This window comes from Ixodes scapularis, unplaced genomic scaffold (genome assembly GCF_016920785.2).
Source record: "Ixodes scapularis isolate PalLabHiFi unplaced genomic scaffold, ASM1692078v2 ptg001228l_1___fragment_2___debris__unscaffolded, whole genome shotgun sequence".
NCBI classification, from domain to species: domain Eukaryota; kingdom Metazoa; phylum Arthropoda; class Arachnida; order Ixodida; family Ixodidae; genus Ixodes; species Ixodes scapularis.
The window spans coordinates 37,080-59,111 of NW_024610123.1; the positions used below are offsets into that span (position 1 = coordinate 37,080).

At 48.6% G+C, this 22,032-nt stretch overlaps 1 protein-coding gene across 1 annotated transcript in view; it reads right to left on the reverse strand.

Moving 5' to 3' along the window:
• Positions 1–4,017: 4,017 nt before the first annotated feature.
• LOC115313248 overlaps positions 4,018–22,032 on the reverse strand; it is a 37,883-nt gene continuing 19,868 nt past the window's right edge. Inside the window, exons 4-8 of the mRNA XM_042288190.1 lie at positions 7,746–8,074; positions 6,867–7,159; positions 6,313–6,498; positions 5,298–6,107; positions 4,018–4,389 (exon numbers count right to left, since the gene is read on the reverse strand). Of these exons, the coding sequence (XP_042144124.1) occupies positions 4,018–4,389; positions 5,298–6,107; positions 6,313–6,498; positions 6,867–7,159; positions 7,746–8,074 (1,990 nt within the window). The remainder of the gene's footprint in view (positions 4,390–5,297; positions 6,108–6,312; positions 6,499–6,866; positions 7,160–7,745; positions 8,075–22,032) is intronic.

Consider the following 22,032-nt stretch of genomic DNA (forward strand, 5'->3'; position numbering starts at 1 on the left):
CCAAGAACTAGGATAAAGCAAACGGCCATGTCGCCTGAAATGTACGAGGCACATGAGGCTGACCAGTCACGCAGTCACAAGAGACTTAAAACCGGTTTCGCGGCATTCCTGTCGTAAGCAGTGGCAGGTGTGAAACAGCCTGAACTAGTGATGCTTCCGCTGTAAACACCAATTGTAAGCAATAAATAAACCTCTTCTGTTCTTACTTAATTCGCAGCATATCGGATGTTGTAGGAGAATCTCGCATCACACTTGTGTGCGCAAGCCCAAAACTAACACGACTTCAAAATGAGCAGAGATCTGAAAACTCGTGTGGGATTCGAAATCACACCCAACAAGCCTTGAAATGGAGCAACTGTATCTGTTCGAACGAGCAGCTGTGTATTTCCTTTCATTAATCTAGACGGTTTAAATGGATGTAGTTTTTGCCTTTGTACATAACATGTGGCAATGAGCATCGACAACAGAAGAATGAAAACACGTTAGAGAGCAGCTGGACCCAATTCTACTTGCCGGCTGATGAGATCGTGGACGACAGCATGAAGCGTGCAGTCTTCAGCCGCGCATGTAAACCCTTCGTGTACACCACTCTTTCAATCTTTTTTTTTTCTCCGCTTTTCAAGTATCTTTAGAGATGCTAGCAAAAAAGGAACCTTGGGGCTAAGGACGCTGGTAACTGGTCACCGGATAATGCTCAACAAGTGCTGAAGACAAGTCTGTGCCCGACTACATTACTGAGCTGCGTCATGTCGCTCAGCACTGCGAGTAGACATTCTTGTACAAGATGTTTTGTGGCCGGTTGGTTAATGGTGTATACGAGGAAGTCGTTCAGCCACACCACCTTGCAATGTCAAATCTCGTTTGCTAGGCCACAACAACTTGTGACTGCTGCGGAGTACGCCACAAACCTTACACGAGAGACCCCAGACTTCCGGGCTCCAGAAGTGGCAGAGGTTTGCCACATTGACAAACACGACCCACAGACGGCATCAAACGGTTCATCAATGCCAAGCCACAACCCTGGCGCAGTGAAGACATGTCCCGAGTACAGCTGGATAACGTTGGCATCAAAATGTTGTGCACGACGCAAGTAGCTACAATTTTGAACGTGCCATTTCTGGGACGGAAAGAGGCACATGATACGTGCATGCCGTCGGTAGTTGGCCAAATCCAAGCACCACGTTCCGGAAGCGGGAACCAGTCATCGTCTGGAATAAGACGGATCAAAGGCAGAGCCTTAGCTTTATCGAACCGGAATGGAAATTGTTGAAGTTCAACTAAATGATATTCCCATCTGCATAGAAGTGGACTCTAGAACTGCTTAGTCCGTAATTGTTCTGAAGAGAATGTGTCATCTTGGAACGGCTGCAGAGACTTAAACGTAAACCGCTTTCCGAACGTATTCACAACGTAAGTTTGTAGTTCTGGGAAGTGTCAATTTTTCCACGCGGTTAAAGGAAAAGTAGAGTGAGCCACCATTGCTCATTCCGATTCCAAGTGTTCATTAAGCTCCGCACTTTCGCGCTAAATCCAAACTTCATACTCAAATATCACAAGCCTCGATTTGTTCCTTTGGCACTTGAGCCAAACATCACGTAACTCGTGACACAAGGAACTTTTCCCCCATTGCAGAACTCTGCATGGGCTACGCCAGCTGCACTCGTGGAGAAGTAAAATGGCAAGATCTGGCTATGTGGAGGTTGTAAACGCATCATTAATCGAATCTTGAAACGGGAGTCACACTCTCTGTCAAAAGCAGAGCAAATGTTGACATAACTTGCAACACAGTCCTTTTAATACGCTCTTGGTCACGAGAGTTCCCCGTAACGCTATGGAATGGCTTGGTATACGACCAAGGTGTGGCGCTGAAGTCGACAAGGTGCGAGAAAGCTGTCAATGTAGCCAGCACTGCTGAGAAGTGGGCATCCAGGAAGGGTTATTGTAATTTCACACCCACTCTGAATGAGCCACCTTGAGATCACGGTGACGCGTCACCGCACTGGCAGCGTTCCTCATAAGTCTAAGTGTCTTTGGCTGTGTACGCTGAGTCAACTGGTCAGACTTTATAACCCTCACTGCAAGTACCAATTGTAAACAGTGTTGAATGTCATATCCGGCAGCAACACTTGCATGAACAGCGTGCAAAGTCCCATTGACGATACTCCCTCGGCCCGCTTCGCTCGCTCGGATCAAGTATTGTTCGCAGCAGGAGACGGCGAACAAAGAGAGAACTATCTCAATGAATGTCGCAACGTCCAGCCCGCTGTTCTGTTATTTTAACCGAAACTCATTATTGAAACGCATTAAAATCCAGTATGCATTTAATCGACGACGAGGAAGTTTCTCGACCCCTGAGGATGGACGACTCCGCTCATCACGGATAGACTCTAAAGTTTTCTCCCGGTGGGAACTGCAGTTAGTGTTTGGAACGCCTCAAATTTTTCTTCGAGGCCAAGAACATCACAAGCTCCACAAAGAAGCGAGCAATCCTCCTGATGTCCTACGTTGAATCAACCTACGACACTGTATGAGCCCTGCTCGCACCCAAACAGCTTTCAGAGGTTGAGTTTGAGGAGATAATCAAGTTCCTCAATGAACACTATGACCCCAAGCCGGTGGAACTGCTCAGTCGGTTCAAATTCTATCAACGAAACAATCCAAACACCGACAGGTTCCATCTCCGAGTATGTGGCCGCACTGCAAAAAATTGCTGCTGACTGCCACTTCGGCACAGTGACGGCCACGCCGACCACACCCACCCCGACAACAGCCACGACAGCCATGCCCGTGTCAAATGCCAGTTCATCGCGAGAGACTCGACATGCCCCGCAAGCACCAGCGAGAGCATTCTCCACTGTGCTACTGCTCCTAGTGATGGTGAGGGACCGATTAATTTGTGGGATCAAGGATTCCCACCTTCAACAATGTTTGCTAGTGGAAGGGAACATCACCTTCAACTGTGCCTACACTCTCGCATTGGCAACAGACTCAGCTGCCAGCCAGCAACTCCAGATCCAGAAACAAGGAAAGGTAAGGGACACAGTTCCACTGCAACCGCAAGGGGGCAAAGTCATGAAAGAAACCCCGTTCTTCGTTGCACAGGTACGCGTTCGCCTGTTGAATGGAAGCATGCTAAAGTCGCGTGCAAATTTTTACACAATGGACACCTCGAAGAAGCGCGTTTTAGTCACAGAGTTCAGCCCGGGCAGTCAACCAGAGTCAAGTCGCGATACAAAGAGGGCTGTTCACAGTGGCAAAAAAAAAGTATATTAAAAACTGTTACTGTGGAAGCCCACGCTTTTCTCGCAGATTACTCTTTTCGCCGTTGCAGACCCATCACAGCGAAGCTGTTGTTCTGGCAACAACCGCTTTACAGGGGACAGTTGCTAACACCGGTGCAGCCACACTAAAATCGCTGACTGCCACAGACAACCCCCCCCCCCCCCCCCCCTGGGCAAGACAAGGTATGCCAGCAGTGCCCGAAACCAAACTTAATGTCCGTGTTTACAAAGCGTAAGTAAAGTCGATGTGCCTCTCGAATTCAGCAACACTGGTTTACAGCATCGATAAGAAATTTCGCCGGCTGCACTATGACTGCCGGCCTGGGGCCTTTAACATGCGTCACAGAGTAGTGATACGTCACCGCACGCCGGTACGATGCTCGTCCAGATTGAAGCGAGCAGGAATGGCAATTGAACATCGAACGCCTGGGTTTTGTGGTCCGAGCCTCCTGCTTCACGTGCTCCCAGCTGTGGCGCACCAACACACTCGGCCGACGATCCCCCTCAGCAGCGTGCCCTTGAAGAGTTGTGTGCCTCGGCCCAATCCCATGAGCCGGTCACTCGTCCAATGTGGATGCTGTAACCCTGCAGGCAAACAAGGTGCTCACGGTTACAGATTGCCACTCATCTGTGAGCTCAATTGACGTTAACACATTGGTATTTCCAGGCCTGGGTCCGCAACTGAGTGAAACCTACCCGACATGTGTCCCAAGAAGGCCGCCAGCTGTCGAGGCCTTTAGTGCAGTCTCGCACTGGGCACATTGTCCTGCACATTCCTCTGCAGGGAATGGGGCCTCTTTCTTGGCCTCTTGGCAGGCTGGTCACTTGGTGGGCGTCCGGCTGGCACCCTTATTGAGCCCCTCGTCAGCCCTGGCCTACGTCGGGCAAAGCTCGTAGGCTGCACCCGGATCTGGTGTCCCCGGCGCCTTCGTCCTGCCGCAGTCGCCTTGAGGCTCAACTTGAGGCCGGTGGCGTCGTTGCCATTGGGCACACGGTCCAGCTCGTCCCCAAGACCCTGCAGGATCTCAAGGTACGTTGCGCTGTCCTCGTTCATGGCGTGCAGGTGCTGCAAGCTCGATTCCAGACGCTGGTACACTTGTTCTCGTGCCTGCACAGAAAGCGGTGAGGCAAGCAGGTGAGCAAGTTACCTCCTGTCCATACTCTGTCTCACTTTAAGTGCGAGAATAGCAGGAGCTACAAGGAAGGGCGAGCCTCAAGGTTTTGGCACCCCTGCAAGGCATGAACGCTTGTGGAGTACAAGCTCTTTTTAGGGTAACATGTTTGTGCTTTTAGCTCTAGATTTGCTGCCTCAGAATGTGAAACAAACTATAGTTTGAACTTGCAGGAAGCCCACGGCATTGTTGTCAACACCCATGTTGTGGTGAAGGTTCAGACTTTGAGGCTACAAACAACCACTAAAAACGCCTGTTTCTTTTCTTTCTTTTTTTCAATTGGTACACATGTGCGTTTTGCAAGCACACTTGCTTGACATTGCAGTAAAGTTGCACGACTGCGATTCTGGCCAGACATTGGTGCCACTTAGGAAATGAGTCCTGCCATTTGTAGGCCAGTGAGCAACACACCAGGCCAGTCATACCCATATGCCGGACATTAAGATTGATCACGGTAATACCTGGAGCGTCTCGGCATATATATCCATGCTAAAACAGTGAAAGCGGGCTCTCTGAGCTTCACTCATCTGCTAAGTTGCTTTCACATTTTAGACTGGACCAAACACCCTGTAGAAACGAAACAATTATGCAACAATCATCAGTTTTCATTTAGTACGGCAAACATGAATGCGTGGCTGGCAACAGCCAGGAAATATGTACCACCCAAAATTCCAGGCACTGCACTAGTGCACCTCCTAGTATGACCTACAAGAAGTGTTTGTGTTCTACAAGTTTACTACCGGTGACCGACAGAAAGTTTTTTTCAGCCTCTGCTGTGTATTCAGATCGCCGAGAAAAGAAACAAAGAACTGGAGTGAGCACGAACATGAAAGAGCACACATACTTGGGCAATCTGAGCCTGGTCAGGTCCCTGCACAGCCGGTGACGCCACAGCTGAAGTGGAGGGCTCGGGGGCTTCTGCCATGTCACTGGCTTCGGCAATGTGCTGGCCTTCCGAGGCCTGGGCGGTACAGCTGGCCACGTCTGGCTCTTTTGACGACTGCTGCCCTTCACAAAAAGGCATGAAAAAATTTTGCAACGGACACGTGTCTCCCAAGTCCAACTTTCCCAGTCGGTGACGATCCCCCGTGCTCGAAGGGGGGGCATTGGGAAACAACCCTCCAAAGGTCTCGTGCACAAGGGCCTGATGCTTGCAAAACACCCCTTGTTTTTCGACTGGGCAGCTGCACGCTCCGAAGCTTGGCGACACTTCGTACACCACGCCGTTGTTGGTGGAACTGGGCACCGCATAGACGTTGTCGCCCACAGGCTTGATGTTGTCTGCTGCACCTTGTGGCATCCTGCTGAACAGCCACTTGTATTCCAGCTGGTGACCGGCGACACGACTGTGGGCATGGCGGAGGATGCGGCTCTCGAAGTACCGCTCCCACACCACGGCCACCGCATCCACCAGTGCCACCGCGTTAAAGGCCTCCGTCCTGTTCAGAACCATGTCCTTCAGGACACGGATGGTGGCCTCAGCGAAGTTGTTCGTGTTGTGCCCCCGTGTGGTGATGTTGGCACGGAAGAGCAGCACCCACTCCTCCCGTCTCCCAAGGAAGGCCTCCACCCGTGCCACGAAGGCCTGGTGCGGTTGAAGCTTCAGCTGGGCAGTTGCAGCTTCCAGCTTCTCTTCACTGTCGGCGTACATCACCTGCGGTTGGTCATTGTACCTGAGAATCTTCTAATGGAGATCCGGCCAGCACCTGCCAGACTCCCACAGACACATTACAATGAAAATGCCACTCTGCTGGCGCAACCGATGTTGAGGTGTGTTGCTAGACCCGATATCACCTTCTTCCTCACTCCTCAGAACCCTAGAATGTTGCGCAAGTGCCCCCGTTACAAACAAAACTTGCCTCCTGGAAGAGCGACATCAATTGACGCCTCTGGTCCTTGTCGACGCGGTTGCGAGCTGCCGTCAGCCAGCGCCACTCCGCCTGTGCGACGTGGAAATGGCAGAGAAGCTGCCTCGCTGTGGGCCACGTCTCCTGCACCGCAGCCTTTTCCGCACTGGAGTTGTCAGTCATCGCCACGTTCGGTGCCTGAGAAACGATAATACATATGTGGCCGACCATGAGGCACAACGCTAAAAACTGGACAATCGTGCTTATATTAAATTCCCGTGGTAATTCTTTCACACATTTATGCCCAAAATACCAATTTACGGGAACTGTCACTTTGGCGCTCCTAGCATTTCCTGTACTGCAACATTTCCTTCCATTCTCTTGTTCTCAACCTAGGCTTTGCCGCTTGCACTCATGCCACAGAGACATGGTTTTTGTTAGTGTGTTCACTGCTCGGCGACGATAACAAAAATGAACCTTGAAACATGAAGGTGTCATGTCCTTTAGCTTTTGCTAAATGTGAACTAAATACAGAATGCTATAGTTTATCTTTCTCTCCAACTTACCGACTGGCCCCCAAACCAAAGTGGGTGGGTGTCACGGAGGAGCTTGAACGCAGTCAGGTACCCCTCGGTGCTCTGCTCGTTGTGGACTAGCCCTGCGACGAGGACGGTGCCAGCCATCGTTGCCACGAGCACCACCGAGACGGTGCATCTGGTCGTGTAGCAAGAGGACGTGGAGTGTATGAAGACGATGTCTTTCGCCACGTCCAGTGCTTGGGCCCGCTGCATGATCGGGGTCACCACGAGAACCGCCCAGCAGGTGCTGCTATCGCTCCGGCTCACCGTCACGCCAGTGTCTGGAAAGTATTGTGTAAGAGCCTTCCTAAAACGGTGGCTCTTTTTATCCACTTTTTCTTTAGGCACTCAATGCCTCAAAATTAGCTCCTGCATGCTACAAAATAATAGTAATGAAAAATAAAAGAAGTTTGGTTATTGTTGAAATAGGTGGCTACGAAACTCTGCACGAAAACTACCTATTGTGTACTTCGAATGTAGGCAGCGGCTTTTGGCATGCCATGCAATTTACGTGAACCCGAGACATGATTGCCGGTTAGAGTTGTCCTGTAATATCTTAGACCCGCTTGAACAACAGCAACCGACATTGACCAACCTCAAGCACGTGAAAGTATCCTTGGCAGAGTTTCAATCACTTGTTTTTACTTCACGAGCACAGGGAGATTCAAAGTCTTCCATAGGTACCTTTGTGACTGCTGCACGTGCTTGAAGTTGATCAAAGTAGCTCGTTGTTTTCTTGTTGCTCAAATGAGACTTAATTAAACATGTCTAATGTCGTGGCCCAAGCTCATACACCGACAACATATTTCTTTTGGCAAAGTGACAACTCAGGAATGGGCCTTAGCACTGTGGTAAGTCGTGGCATACCTTGAGCTGCGTAGAGGGTTGCCTTCTCCTCCAGCTTGGACAGCGGGGCAATGGCGCCACCGCCAAAGCATGTGGTGCTCCACACGCTGTGCCAGTGCTGTGCAGTCCTGGTCGTGGGGTTCAGGGCACCGTTGACCAGCAGCACAGGACCGCCGCCCTCTAGGCACAGCTTGCTCTCGTGGAGCCTCCGAGCCTCGCAGACAGTCATCCCGTCGCTGAAGTAGCTGAAGTCACAACGTACCTTGAGATCCTGCAGGGTCTGGGGGACAAGCTGGACCGTGTTCCCAATGGCAACGACGCCACGGGCCTCATGTTGAGCCTCAAGGCGACTGCGGCAGGACGAAGGCGCCGGGAACGCCAGATTTGGGTGCAGCCTAAGCACCTTGCCCGACGTAGGCCAGGGCTGACGAGGGGCTCAAAAAGGGTGCCAGCCGGACGCCCACCAAGTGACCAGCCTGCCAAGAGGCCAAGAAAGAGACCCCATTCCCTGCAGAGGAATGTGCAGGACGATGTGCCCAGTGCGAGACTGCACTAAAGGCCTCGACAGCTGGCGGCCTTCCTGGGACCCATGTCGGGTAGGTTTCACTCAGTTGCGGACCCAGGCCTTGAAATACCAATGTGTTAACGCCAATTGAGCTCACAGATGAGTCGCAATCTGCAACCGTGAGCACCTTCTTTGCCTGCAGGGTTACAGCTTCCACATTGGACGAGTGATCGGCTCATAGGACTGGGCCGAGGCACACAACTCTTCAAGGGCACGCTGCTCAGGGGGATCGTCGGCCGAGTGTGTTGGTGCGCCACAGCTCGGAGCACGTGAAGCAGGAGGCTTCGACCACAAAACGCAGGCGTTCGAGGTTCAATTGCCATCCCTGCTCGCTTCAATCTGGACGAGCATCGTACGGCGCGCGGTCACGTATCACTACTGTGTGACGCACGTTAAAGGCCCCCGGCCGGCAGTCATAGTGCAGCCGGCGAGATTTCTCATCGATGCTGTAAACTAGTGTTGCCGAATTCGAGAGGCACATCGACTTTACTTACGCTTTGTAAACACGGACATTAAGTTTGGTTTCGGGCACTGCTGAAATACCTTGTCTTGCCCAGGGGGGGGGGGGGGGGGGGTGTCTGTGGCAGCCAGCGATTTTAGTGTAGCTGCATCGGTGTTGGCAACCGCCCCCAGTAAAGCGGTTCTTGCCAGAACAACAGCTTCACTCTGATGGGTCTGCAACGACGAAAAGAGTAATCTGCGAGAAAAGCGTAGGCTTCCACAGTAACAGTTTTTCCTATACTTCTTTTTGCCACTGTGAACAGCCCTCTTAGTATCGCGACTTGACTCTGGTTGACTGTCCGGTTGGACCTTTTTGGCCTTACGTTTCTATTTGTACCCCCAGATTTCTTTTCTGACGCGGGAGTCTACTAATTTCCCGTGCGTTTTGCGCTTATTTTGCAATCTCATTCATTTTAGACCTGACTGCATTGTCCAACACATTCCAAATCGGAGACGTGTGGAGGAGGTTTATTCACTAATGCATACTGGGGTTAAATGCGTTTTTTTAATGAACTTCGGCTGAAAGAACGGTGAAGCGAACTGCAAGCTGCGACGTTTGTTGGAGAGTGTCTGATCGAGTTCCAAACGTCGTCCGTTCACCAGGAGAGCAACAATGATCCAAAACGGGTCCCCTTCAGCGACGCTGCTCACTGCAAAGTGGTCTCCATGTGTCTCACCTTGCGTAACTGTCTACCGACGGGTGCGACTTAACGAGCGTTCCTGTGACTTGCGTTGAACTCTGTGACTGAAACGCGCTTCTTAGAGGTGTCCATTGTGTGAAAATTTGCACGCGACTTTAACAAGCTTGCATTCAACAAGCGAACGGATACCTGCGCAACAAAGAACGGGGTTTCTTTCATGACTTTGCCCCCTTGTGGTGGCAGTGGAACTGTGTACCTTACCTTACCTTGTTTCTGGATCTGGAGTTGCTGGCTGGCAGCAGAGTCTGTTGCCAATGCGAGAGTGTAGGCACAGTTGAAGGTGATGTTTCCTTCCACTAGCAAACATTGTTGAAGGTGGGAATCCTTGATCTCACAAATGAATCGGTCCCTCAGCATCACTTGGAGCGGTAGCACAGTGGAGAATTCTCTCGCTGGGGCTTGCGGGGCATGTCGGGTCTCTCGCGATGAACTAGCATTTGACACGGGCATGGCTGTCGTGGCTGTTGTCGGGGTGGGTGTGGTCGGCGTGGCCGTCACTGTGCCGAAGTTGCAGTCAGCAGCGATGTTTCGCAGTGCGGCCACATACTCGGAGATGGAACCTGTCGGTGTTTGGTTTGTTCCGTTGATAGAATTTGAACCGACTGAGCAGTTCCACCGGCTTGGGGTCGTAGTGCTCTTTGAGGAACTTGATTATCTCCTCAAACTCAACCTCTGAAAGCGGTTTGGGTGCGAGTGGGGCTCATACAGTATCGTAGGTTGATTTAACGTAGGTCATCAGGAGGATGGCTCGCTTTTTTGTGCAGCTTGTGATGTTCTTGGCCTCGATGTAAAATTCGAGGCGTTCCATACACTAACTGCAGTTCCTACCGGGGGAAAACTTTAGAATCCATCCGTGATGAGCGGAGTCGTCCATCCTCAGGGGTCCAGAAACCATTTCGTCGTCAATTGAACGCATACTGGAGTTTAATGCGTTTCATTAATGAGTTTCGGTTGAAATAACGGAACAGCCGACTGGACGTTGCGACATTCGTTGAGAGTTCTATCTATGTTCGCCGTTTCCTGCTGCGAACAATACTTGATCCGAGCGAGCGAAAGGGGCCGCGGGAGTGTCGTCACTTGGACTTTGCACGCTGTTCTTGCAGGTTTTGCTGCCGCATATGACATTCAACACTGTTTACATTTGGTACTTGCAGTGAGCGTTTTAAATTCTGACCAGTTGACTCTGCGTACAGAGCCAAACTCACTTAGACTTACGAGGAACGCTGTCAGTGCGGTGACGCGTCACCGTGATCTCAAGGTGGCTCATTCAGAGTGGGTTTGAAATTACAAAAACACTTCCTGGATGCCCACTTCCAGCAGTGTTGGCTAGGTTAACAGCTTTCTCGCACCTTGTCAACCTCAGCGCCACACCATGGTCGCATATCAAGCCCTTCCATAGCGTTACGGAGAACTCTCATGACCAAGAGCGTATCAAAAGGACTGTGTTGCAAGTTATGTTAACATTTGCTCTGCTTTTGACAGAGAGTGTGACTCCCGTTTCAAGATTCGATTAATGATGCGTTTACAACCTCCACATAGCCAGATCTTGCCATTTTACTTCTCCACGAGTGCAGCTGGCGTAGCCCATGCAGAGTTCTGCAATGGGGGAAAAGTTCCTTGTGTCACGAGTTACGTGATGTTTGGCTCAAGTGCCAAAGGAACAAATCGAGGCTTGTGATATTTGAGTATGAAGTTTGGATTTAGCGGTGCGGAGCTTATTGAACACTTTTAATCGGAATGAGCAATGGTGGCTCACTCTATTTTGCCTTTAACCGCGTGGAAAAATTGACACTTCCCAGAACTACAAACTTGCGTTGTGAATACGTTCGGAAAGCGGTTTACGTTTAGGTCTCTGCAGCCGTTCCAAGATGGCACATTCTCTTCAGAACAATTACGCACTAAGCAGTTCTAGTGTCCACTTCTATGCAGATGGGAATATCATTTAGTTGAACTTCAAAAATTTCCACCCCGGTTCGATGAAGCTAAGGCTCTGCCTTTGATCCGTCTTATTCCAGACGATGACTGGATCCCGCTTCCGGAGCGTGGTGCTTGGATTTGGCCAACTACCGACGGCATGCACTTATCATGCGTCCCTTTCCGTCCCAGAAATGGCACGTTCAAAATTGTAGCTACTTGCGTCGTGCACAACATTTTGATGCCAACGTTATCCAGCTGTACTCGGGACATGTCTTCACTGCACCAGGGGTGTGGCTTGGCATTGATGAACCGTTTGATGCCTTCTGTGGGTCGTGTTTGTCAATGTGGCAAACCTCTGCCATTTCTGGAGCCCGGAAGTCTGGGGTCTCTCGTGTAAGGTTTGTGGCGTACTCCGCAGCAGTCACAAGTTCTTGAGGCCTAGCAAAAGAGATCTGACATGGCGAGGTGGGGTCGCTGAACGACTTCCTCGCATACAACATTAACCAACCGGCCACAAAACATCTTGTACAAGAATGTCTACTCGCAGTGCTGAGCGACGTGACGCAGCTCAGTAATGTAGTCGGGCACAGACTTGTCTTCAACACTTGTTGAGCATTATCCGGTGACCAGTTACCAGCGTCCTTAGCCCCAAGGTTCCTTTTTTGCTAGCATCTCTGAAGATACTTGAAAAGCGGAGAAAAAAAAAAAAAGATTGAAAGAGGGGTGTACACGAAGGGTTTACATGCGCGGCTGAAGACTGCACGCTTCATGTTGTCGTCCACGATCTCATCAGCCAGCAAGTAGAATTGGGTCCAGCTGCTTTCTAACGTGTTTTCATTCTTCTGTTGTCGATGCTCATTGCCACATGTTATGTACAAAGGCAAAAACTACATCCATTCAAACCGTCTAGATTAATGAAAGGAAATACACAGCTGCTCGTTCGAACAGATACGGTTGCTCCATTTCTAGGATTGTTGGGTGTGATTTCGAATCCGACACGAGTTTTCAGATCTCTGCTCATTTTGAAGTCGTGTTAGTTTTGGGCTTGCGCACACAAGTGTGATTCGAGATTCTCCTACAACATCCGACATGCTGCGAATTAAGTAAGAACAGAAGAGGTTTATTTATTGTTTACAATTGGTGTTTACAGCGGAAGCATCACTAGTTCAGGCTGTTTCACACCTGCCACTGCTTACGACAGGAATGCCGCGAAACCGGTTTTAAGTCTCTTGTGACTGCGTGACTGATCAGCCTCATGTGCCTCGTACATTTCAGGCGACATGCACGTTTGCTTTATCCTAGTTCTTGGGAGAAACTATGATTTGAATTTGTCAACTTCTTTTAATATTTATGTATACTGTTGTTTTTCTGTGTGAACTTGCCATTTTGCTTTATAGCTTATGGCCATACTGTTCCAACATCGTCACATTGTTCATTATTGCATGTATGTGCCTCCTTTAAGGGCCTTGGTTGTTTTAAAGGGACTGAGGGAATAACATTCTTTGAAACCAACACTGCAGTGTAATGATATATTTAATGTGGCGAAATAAAAACATCCCGAGTTCAAAGTATGCACTTTTGTTGTTGTTTTCGTCTCTTCATATAGTTCCACTGGGCATGCGTATCGTCATCTGCGTACCTCCACCACGAAATGTTCTCCAATGGCACGAGTGTTTCTAACAGTACTAAGCTGATCCCTTTACGACTCCCCGAATTTGCGGTTACATAGCCACATTCATTTTGGGTCGGGAGAGCCGCGGCGCCGCTGGAAGGCAAGCACGAAGACCTGCGTCGTCGCGAGTAACGGTGATGCGATGGCAGCGTACAGGCGAAATAAAAATGCTGGCAATACTTCAAATTGAGCTTGTGGGTCAGCGTAAGCGTTCGCGACGACGTAGCATATTTAGGAGCACATTTTCGTATCAAAAAAAGGCAAGCGTTCATGCACGACATGGTTCACATCCGCCGCGTCGCCGACAAACCTGCTCAGCAAGAATAAGGTCTACACCAGCGGTACGCGTTGGTAGTAAGCGACGTAAGCGACGAGTAGGGAACGCTAAGGAGAAAAGTACTTGCGCCTTTTACGCACTCCAGTGAAGCACGATGTGAGACGTCGCATAGTTGCGTTACTAAGTGCTCAGTCCCTCGCGGCGCCGCGTTCGCAGCGGCTCAGCCACTGTGGCCTCAGCCGCGACTGCGTCGACCGCGTAGGATTCACGTTTCAAGCGACTCAGACTTCAGCCGCCACTGCACCGACCGCGTAGGCCTCAAGTTTCAGGCGGCGGCCGCCATGTTTGCCTTGCCAAAGCAGCGCGAGTGACGTCATGTCAAGTGACAGTTCACAAACCAATAAAACAACTAGTTTTAATTTAACCGGAAGTGAGGTCACGTCACGTGACATTTTGCAAAGCAATGAAATAGCTGGTTTCGATTTGAAGCGGAAGTGACGTAATGTCACGTGACATAACGGGATTTATTAAAGAAAGTGACGTCATGTGACGTGATAAGGGGGCGTGGACACGTGCTGTACGGAATATGGTTTGCTTATACGCTAGTTCTCGTAACCGCCACGTAGGACACTCGCCTCTGCAGGCGAGAATAGCCCATTTGCAGTATTTCCAAGATCCCCGGCCCGCACTCAAGGAATCATGCGAACGGTGTTCCTTCAGCTCCCTAGTGATCGCTAATTTTGACCAACTTCATGGTTACGTAATTTTTGACCGTAATGTCTCACAATATTATCATTCTCGTGACTGTTGTTTGAGGAGGAATTGCTTAAAAAGCCAATAGCACACAACAAAAAAAAAAAACACAATTAAGCTCGGAGCCCGCGGGGCTGTTTATAGCATGTTTAGCGTTTCTAACTTAATATCAGCATGATAATAATGTAAGAGATTCCTGCAGCCCATCCAGGTTGAACGGTGGACAGCATGCACAAAATCAAAAACGCTGACATTGAGGAGAAATTTTAAAAGCGATTTGACAGGTCATTGTGGTATATCAGGCGGTTGTTCAGAGTGACTCCGAATTACGCTCGAAACGTGTGTCAGCTGAATGCAGCGAACGGAGTTCCCGGTTGGGCCGATAGGGGGCGCCACGTCGCTGGCTTTTCTCTCGTACGTCCATCCAAAGAGCAGATTTGTAGGTCTACCTAACCGAATCCGGTCGAACTGTTATGCTTATATTCGCCGCCATGATCTTCAGCGCTGGCGTCGTGTATATAATCTTCGCTACCGAAACCAAAACACTCTGGGCTCTGACCAATCATCAGTAAGGGCAAAAGCAAGGCAAACGACTTTTTTTTTTTGCGTGCGTAACTTCTAGTTTTCATACCGTTTCACGCGTGTTGAAACTGAAATTGCATATTTTATGGCACTACCGAACACAGAGCTGATTAGAGAAGTCTCTAGTTTGGCGGAGATACTGCCGAGTGTGTTGCTTGTCTCATGTCGGGGATTTACGGTATCTATAGCGAGGCAAAGTGGTGCCACAATTCTTCGAAAAAAAAAACTAGGAGTGCTCACGAAAAAATAGTCAGAGTGCAGGGGAGCTGGTGTAAGTTGATCACGATTGTAAACCTGAGACTGGGGCAGAAAAGAGAACACAACAGAAGGTAGAAGAAGGCAGAAGGTAGAGTTGAGACGTTGCCTCCTCTTTTTCTGCCTCCTGTTGTGTTCTCTTTTCTGCCCCAGTCTCAGGTTTACAATCATGTTCGGAGTGCTCATTCTTCCGATTTCCGACAGACGACAGGTGAGCCTCTATATCAAAACGTTTTTTCCAGCGTTCGAAACTAGAAGCATTGAAATATGTGATATTTCTCAATCTTTCCATTAGAGCATCAAAATTATGCAAATCGTCAAGACCTCAGGAGCCTGCCGATAAGCAAGCTGCGCCAGCGTCGTCTCTGCAGCGAGCACTTCGACGCAACCGCATTTGCCAGCTATAGGAAGTCTCGTTTGAGGAAGAATGCGTGCCCCACCGTTCATATGACTAACCCATTGGTGCAAGGACTGATTCCCCCAGGTGAGCTGTTGTCAGAGCAATCTTCAGTTAATTCGACAGCTTTGTGTTTATATCTTAGGTTAGAGTACCGCAAAGCACTCGCAGTCAGATACATAGTCACTCCAAAATATTAGGAGTTGTTTCTTCTTTGCGTTGCCAATTAACGAGTTTGTTTATGGTTATTTATCGTTTATTGTTATGCAGCTCGCATGCAACCCTGTATTAATTAACTTAAAATGCAAGCCATGGAAATAAGAAGGGAACTGAAATTTCAGGTCGGAGAGTGGCAGCGCAATATATTTTGCATAATGCTGAAGAGGTTGATTTGTTACATAATACAAAGAAAACACGTTTCAAACTCCTAATGTGATCTGCACATTTCGAAAAGCTTATCCCTCGGTTAATTTCGTACAGTTCTTCGGGCATGGTTCCGAGTCGGCTGCCGGCTGTAGTTCATGTAAGGAATATTTTATATTACAGTGTGAATCCTTTCAAAAAGTGATTTTTTTATATTGTTCGTCAACTAATTTATTGTTATAATTAAGTATATTTCATTGCTCTTGTTCAGTTGTGCCATCCCGACCTCTGCAAGATGCTCCCCAACAGCAAGAAACGCTGGGGCCCCACATTGGTGAGACTTCGTACCGGTATATTATCAGTTGAAGAGCTTTAAAGGGCCATATAAGAGCATTAAAGGGACAACAGGCAATTGCTAAAGTCACGTGTCATTTCCACTGTTCTTCTTTAGGTGTTTCATCACCACCACAGGACGCTCCTCAAAGCAAGAAAGGCAGGTGCCCTACATTCCCTATTGAAAATCGCTCTGAGGGGACTTCAGGAATTCTTGTGATATTTGAAAGGGGCGCCGATATTTCCTGGTGGGTTAGTTGGCCCCGTCAGAGGCTCCCCTGAAATGTCTGAAGTGCCCTTTACAATGTCTTGAAATGTCTGAAGGCCTATCAAGAACTTTTCTACTGGGGTCGGGAAAACCTTCAGGCTTCTTGAGATGTCTGTGGGACCACTGCCTAGGTGGAGAAAACACATTTCGGGGGATTAGAACATAGCTACGTATTGTTCGCAAAGGGGGAAAAAATAAGTATTTGTAGAGTGTCGATTCTATGTGTGTACGGTCAGTTTTTTTATAACTGCTCTTCTATCAAACACGACTGGGCTCCTCGACCCGTCTGTCACCGGCCGGGTGTTCGGTCGCCAAGGGGGCTACGGGTTCGATCGCCCCATGTGGAGAACTGACGGGGCGCGGGCCGAGTGCTGTTGGCCGAGCGTCGTTATCAGGCGAACAAGCTTTACTTGTTGCACGAATAATAATAAAAAAGGGCAAGTCGAAAGCGGCGCGTTGCGAAAAAACAGGGTACCTGGGGAGGTTGCGAGGGCAAAGCGGAAGCGAGTCGTCTCCGGAACCGGTTTCCCCGCGGGGGACGGTCCCCAAAAAGGGGGAAAAATAAACAAAAAACATTTTTCTTTTTACCATAGTCGGAAGTCCTCTCCTTTTCGTCGTCGACAAAAACACGAACAGCAGCTCAAATCCCCCGTCTTTTACAACGCCTACACGCACACACTGCACTCCTCTCCACCCGGCAATGGGGAGAGGGTGGAGAACCGCCATGGCCGGACAGCACACTTCTCCAATAGTCGGCGGGAGAGAGTAGTGTGAGGAAGCCGAGGAAGTCAGGAGGCCGCTGTAGCCATTTTCTTTCCAATCGTGGGCGGTTTGTTCCTCACCGCCGTGGAGATCTCGAACGGTCCGGTTTCCTCCATCCAGAAAGGTAAGCACTGCTTTGAGGGCTCGACACTTGGTCTGTTTAATTCCGTGCTGTTTCTTCCTTAGTTTTGCAGGGGAACCCCAGTTTGGCGTTGGCCTCCTTCAGGACCGCTCGAGCGCCATCGTGTTCAGCGCACTCAAGGAGATGATGGCCGGTGTCGGCCTACTCGCAGCAAGCCTGGCAGTCGGGATCAGCGTCCCACCGCATGTAGTGCCTGCGCACCGGGATCATGGCACTGTGGGTCCTGAGACGGCGGATGACGGCCGCTGTTCCGCCTTGTTCCTTGCGCCTCTTCGTCCGACCGGCTTCAAAAGAATCCAGCGAGCGAAAAATACGCCGAAGACGCCGCCCCGACGACACCACGGACGAAACCGTGACTGTACTCGGGATTCCTCAACGGTGACGGGATCTGCTTGCGAGTTCGTGGTTTTCGCTAAGCGTGCTTACTGAGACTGTGTACGTGTACGTAAGGTGCACCTGTTCGGTTTTATTAGCTGAACTAAAGTAGATCTGTAATTTACCCAACGGTATTGTGTGTACTGTGAAAGATATCTTTCGTTGTGATAAAGTCAGTTGTTCCTATTTGATGTGATCTCTTTCGTCGACAGCTGCTTGTGGCCGGGTTTGAACAAGCGTTGGTTCTTACCATCTTTTTGAGTTTTAATACGCATGCAAAACTCAATCTCCGCAATAAAGTTTTAATAACGTTTTGAACTGAATTTTTGTCTATGGTTCACAGTCATTTCTAAAGGGTTGATAGGCTAAGGGGTTTGGGTTGAAGGGCTGTAGTGCTGGAGGGCTTTTTCTGAGGTATACCTGAAGGTTATTTTTGAAGGTTTTTGAAGGCCTGTGAGGTCCCATAATTCTTCAAGGCTGATAGGCCCTTTAGAATTATTTTTAACAGGGTTCGCAAGTGTTAGTATAGTTCGTAGTGTTTTTAGTTATTAAAACATTCTATCTCACGATTTGCGCTTATTCATTGTATCTTTTTATGTAACTTTCCATGTTTGCAGCACATTTTTTATTTAGTGAACTTACATTGTACATATTATTTGTTCTTCTTTCGTAGTCCCATCAGCGACCCTCCCAGGCGCTGGTCTTGAGGGAGGAGGGATCGGGCCCCACCACGGTGAGACATTTGTAAAGAATGGCATAGTCGAACCAACTACTGTAGGCGACTTGATTTTCGCGAAAACCTAATTTTTGGCGAATTCCCATTGCCTCGCGAAAATTAGAACCCGCGAATTATTCCAAAACTTCAGCTTTGACCTAAACCCCGAATTATATGGCACATGGTTGAAAAAAAAAAACCAGACTGCGGGTAAACGACACAACACTAAAAAGTATCTTTTTGTTCATTAAATATATGAAGCCCGCGAAAAATAAGTCGTTTAATTACTATATAGTATAACGAAATGTTTGGTGTCGCTGCTGTTGATATAGTTCTGATGCAATTTTAGTCCACTTCTTATCTCAAGTAACGCGGAGCGGAGCTGCGCGGATATAACAACAAAAACAAAACTTTGTAATTTCTTTTTTTTTTTATTTTAATATATGTATTTTTTTTTTTGGGGGGGGGGGGGTGGTCAGGATTAAACTTTGAGTGATAAAATCTCGGGAGCAAACAAACGTCTGTGTTGATCTCAATCGCACAGAGCGAGTGTTTCAACGCGCGGCATTCTCCTTTGAAGTTCTTGCAGCTCCGAGCTCGACGAGTACGGCGTTGGAGCATCGCACGTCACGGTGTCGTTGACGGGGAAGTTGGGAAAGTCAAACAGCTGTTCTGATTGGGGCTCTCCTGTCTCTTTTGGCCGCACCAACCATGAGGACCTTTTCTGTTTGCGTTTTCACTTGGCATCCGGCTGCACCAAGGTGCCTAACTTCACAGTAGTTGCAGATAGAATTAATATAGGGCAGAGTTCGTGTTCTTTATTCGTTTTCTTTGAAGTATAGTTTATTTGAAGGTTATGTCAATATATTTAGTTTAGTGAACTCACAACATGTATTAATTGCCCTTTTTACAACAGTCTTGTCAAACACCCCATGACACTCCTCGGGAGCAAGGGGAAGGGCCCGTCCTCCACCTTGGTGAAAAAGAAATCCAATTTCTTTGTGATACTTTTATTCGGGAACACATGAATTATAATTCGCCATGTAGTTTTTGCTATTTTCTCGTGCTTAATTACAGAGCATAATAACGTACCTATATAGCTTCCAAAAAATTCGTGTTGCTTCATTCCAATTAAACTTACAGCTGTTGATGCAGCATATGTTAATGTTAAAATTTCAACATTTAGGAAAAAATTAATATAAGTACTTTAATACTTCGTTCAGGCTAAAAAGCTTGCACTTTACAAGTTAGACATATATTTAGAACTTTATATTTTCAATTGGACGAATGTTCCTGGAATGTGGGCTCATACTCTACAAAATATGTTCATTTCCCTTTTATGCGCAGTCTCATCACTACTTCCTCAAGACACTATTCATGAGCGACGGGAGTAGGGTCCACTCGTTAATGAGATGAATATCTCCTTACTGGTATTTCGAATCATGAAAGCGTGAATTGTAGGGTGTATACCTTGTGTTCTACGCTCACATATTTTAAAGTAACCCTTGATGCTTGTAAAATAGTGTAGACCTTTGTGATCTAACAAGCTATGGGTGCAATTACTTCAGTTGCCCCGGACGCTCCTCAATATGAAGAGGCTCAGGGGCCCCACACTGGTGAGAAGCAGAGATTTTTCCTACTGTTTTCACGAACGATAAAAGCATAATATATTTGAGCGGAAGCTAAGGCAGTCAGTCTTTTATAGGGCAGTGAAATTGAATTGGTGGTGGGAGCTGGGATGTAGGTATAGTGGGCAATGAACGCACATCAAACTTGGGCCTCAAAAAACAACACAAAAGGTGGTGAAGATAAAAACATATGTGGTCGAAGTCAGAAACAGCTGAAATAATATACTAGAGCAGTGGTGGCCAAACCGCGGCTCGCGAGCCGCATGCGGCTCTTTGCCGGTCACGGTGCGGCTCGCGGATCCCTTGTAAGGGGACCCCCCCCCCCCCCCCTCGTCCCTTTCCGCAGTTCCCCAGGACAATAGAGATGATTTCAGAATAAATAACAGCTTGCGGTTCGGCAGCCTTGTGCCCCCTAAGTACATTCGATCCGCTTTTCACTCGTATGTTTCCACAGATCCTGTGTCTTTCATTGTTCGTGGGAGTTTTAGCGAACGCCGTTTTACCGACTCCAGTTTATCGAATTCCTTTACAGAGAAACCCAGTTTAGAGAAAATGGCGATGAGCCTCCTTTTAACGAATTCGGCCGCCGCGAAGCGGTGTGTGCGGATAAGTCAGGTGAGCTAACATTTTTGCAATGAGCCGCCAGAGACTGCCGCCGCGAAGCGGCAGGAACGCAGCAGGGGGCTTGGGATAACAAGCGCACCAGTGATAAACGCGCGAAGTAGAAAATCCTTTTTTAAATAGCGTCCCCTTTTCCATAAACGGCATTTCTCTAAACTGAGGCTCTGTTTTCTCTAAACTGTGCTTCGATAAAATGTGTCCATTATCTAAAACGTGCTTCGACGAAATGGCATTCTATCAACCGTAGTAAACCCGTTTGCCGGACCTTAGGGGGAAAGGCCCCAAGGACAGAGACTGTCAAAAACATTCATGCGCTTTGGCGGAGGGTCAAGGAAATGCTCTGTCTCGCGGCCTTTGTCACTCGCTCGTGATACTTGTCCCCTTTAGGTAACGGATGTTCCTTCCATATCGTTTCTTGTTGAAGGTCGCGGAAGCCCGGGCTGACCTCATTCGTAGCTTCCACTAGACACAAACGTTATGTTCAAGTTCACAAAGGACCATGCAGGAACATTCTTATTGTTATGTTTACCGGCTTTCAGTTGTGACCCGCAAGCTGCTTTTTTATGCTCTCGGGGGAGGGGGGAATAACCAGGCGGCAGCGGTGCTTGTTTCGCCCCGCCTCCCCCCCCCCCCCCCCCCCCTTTTCGGCGGCTCTTAGAAGTTTCGTGGTTACCTTTGCGGCTCTTAGGCCGGGTCAGCCTGGCCACCCCTGTACTAGAGCATAGATGAAAGCATGGCGATACATAAGTGCTTTGTGGTGTTTTAAAATCACTTTCCCCTGTAGGTGCTTGGCTGTTTTCTGGTTTAGTTATGACTAGTCACAGAGAAGTAACTTGACCATCATAGCTGTACCGAATTCAGTTTAATCTAAAGCTAAAGAGCGGTTAATTTTTAAAGGTTTCACAAACTTTCTTTAACAGATACCCCCAGAGGACGTCGATGGGCAGCACTGCGGCCGCCGTAGCTGGCCCTTCGTCAAGCAGCACTGCTGATCTAAAAGCAACCCCAACAAGCAGCACAGCTGGTCGCAGAAAACTGATTTTGCAGATTTGACTAGACATCAGGTCCTTAAGAGTGCTTCGAAATTTATTTCCAAGGGAGCACTTGATATTTTCAAGATTCAGCTGCATTTGAAGCCTACGAACATGTTCGGACGAAAATGGCCTGATGAGTTCAAGCCTTTTGCGCTAAACCTCTACTTCCAGAGCCGCGGGGCTTACAAGTACCTTGCCAAGTACCTGAGCTTGCCATCAGTTAGGTCGCTGAAGAACTGGCTGTCTCGCATCGCTCAGCACCCTGGAGTTGTTCCCAGTCTCATCACAACTGGTGTAAACAAATTACACGATTGGCCCCTTAAAGATCGAACATGCATTCTGATGTTCGACGAAATGTCCCTGAAAGAAAATGCCTTCTATGACTATAAATCCGATATCGTGCATGGCTTTACAGACAAGGGTAAGGAGCAAAATGCTGATGTGGCT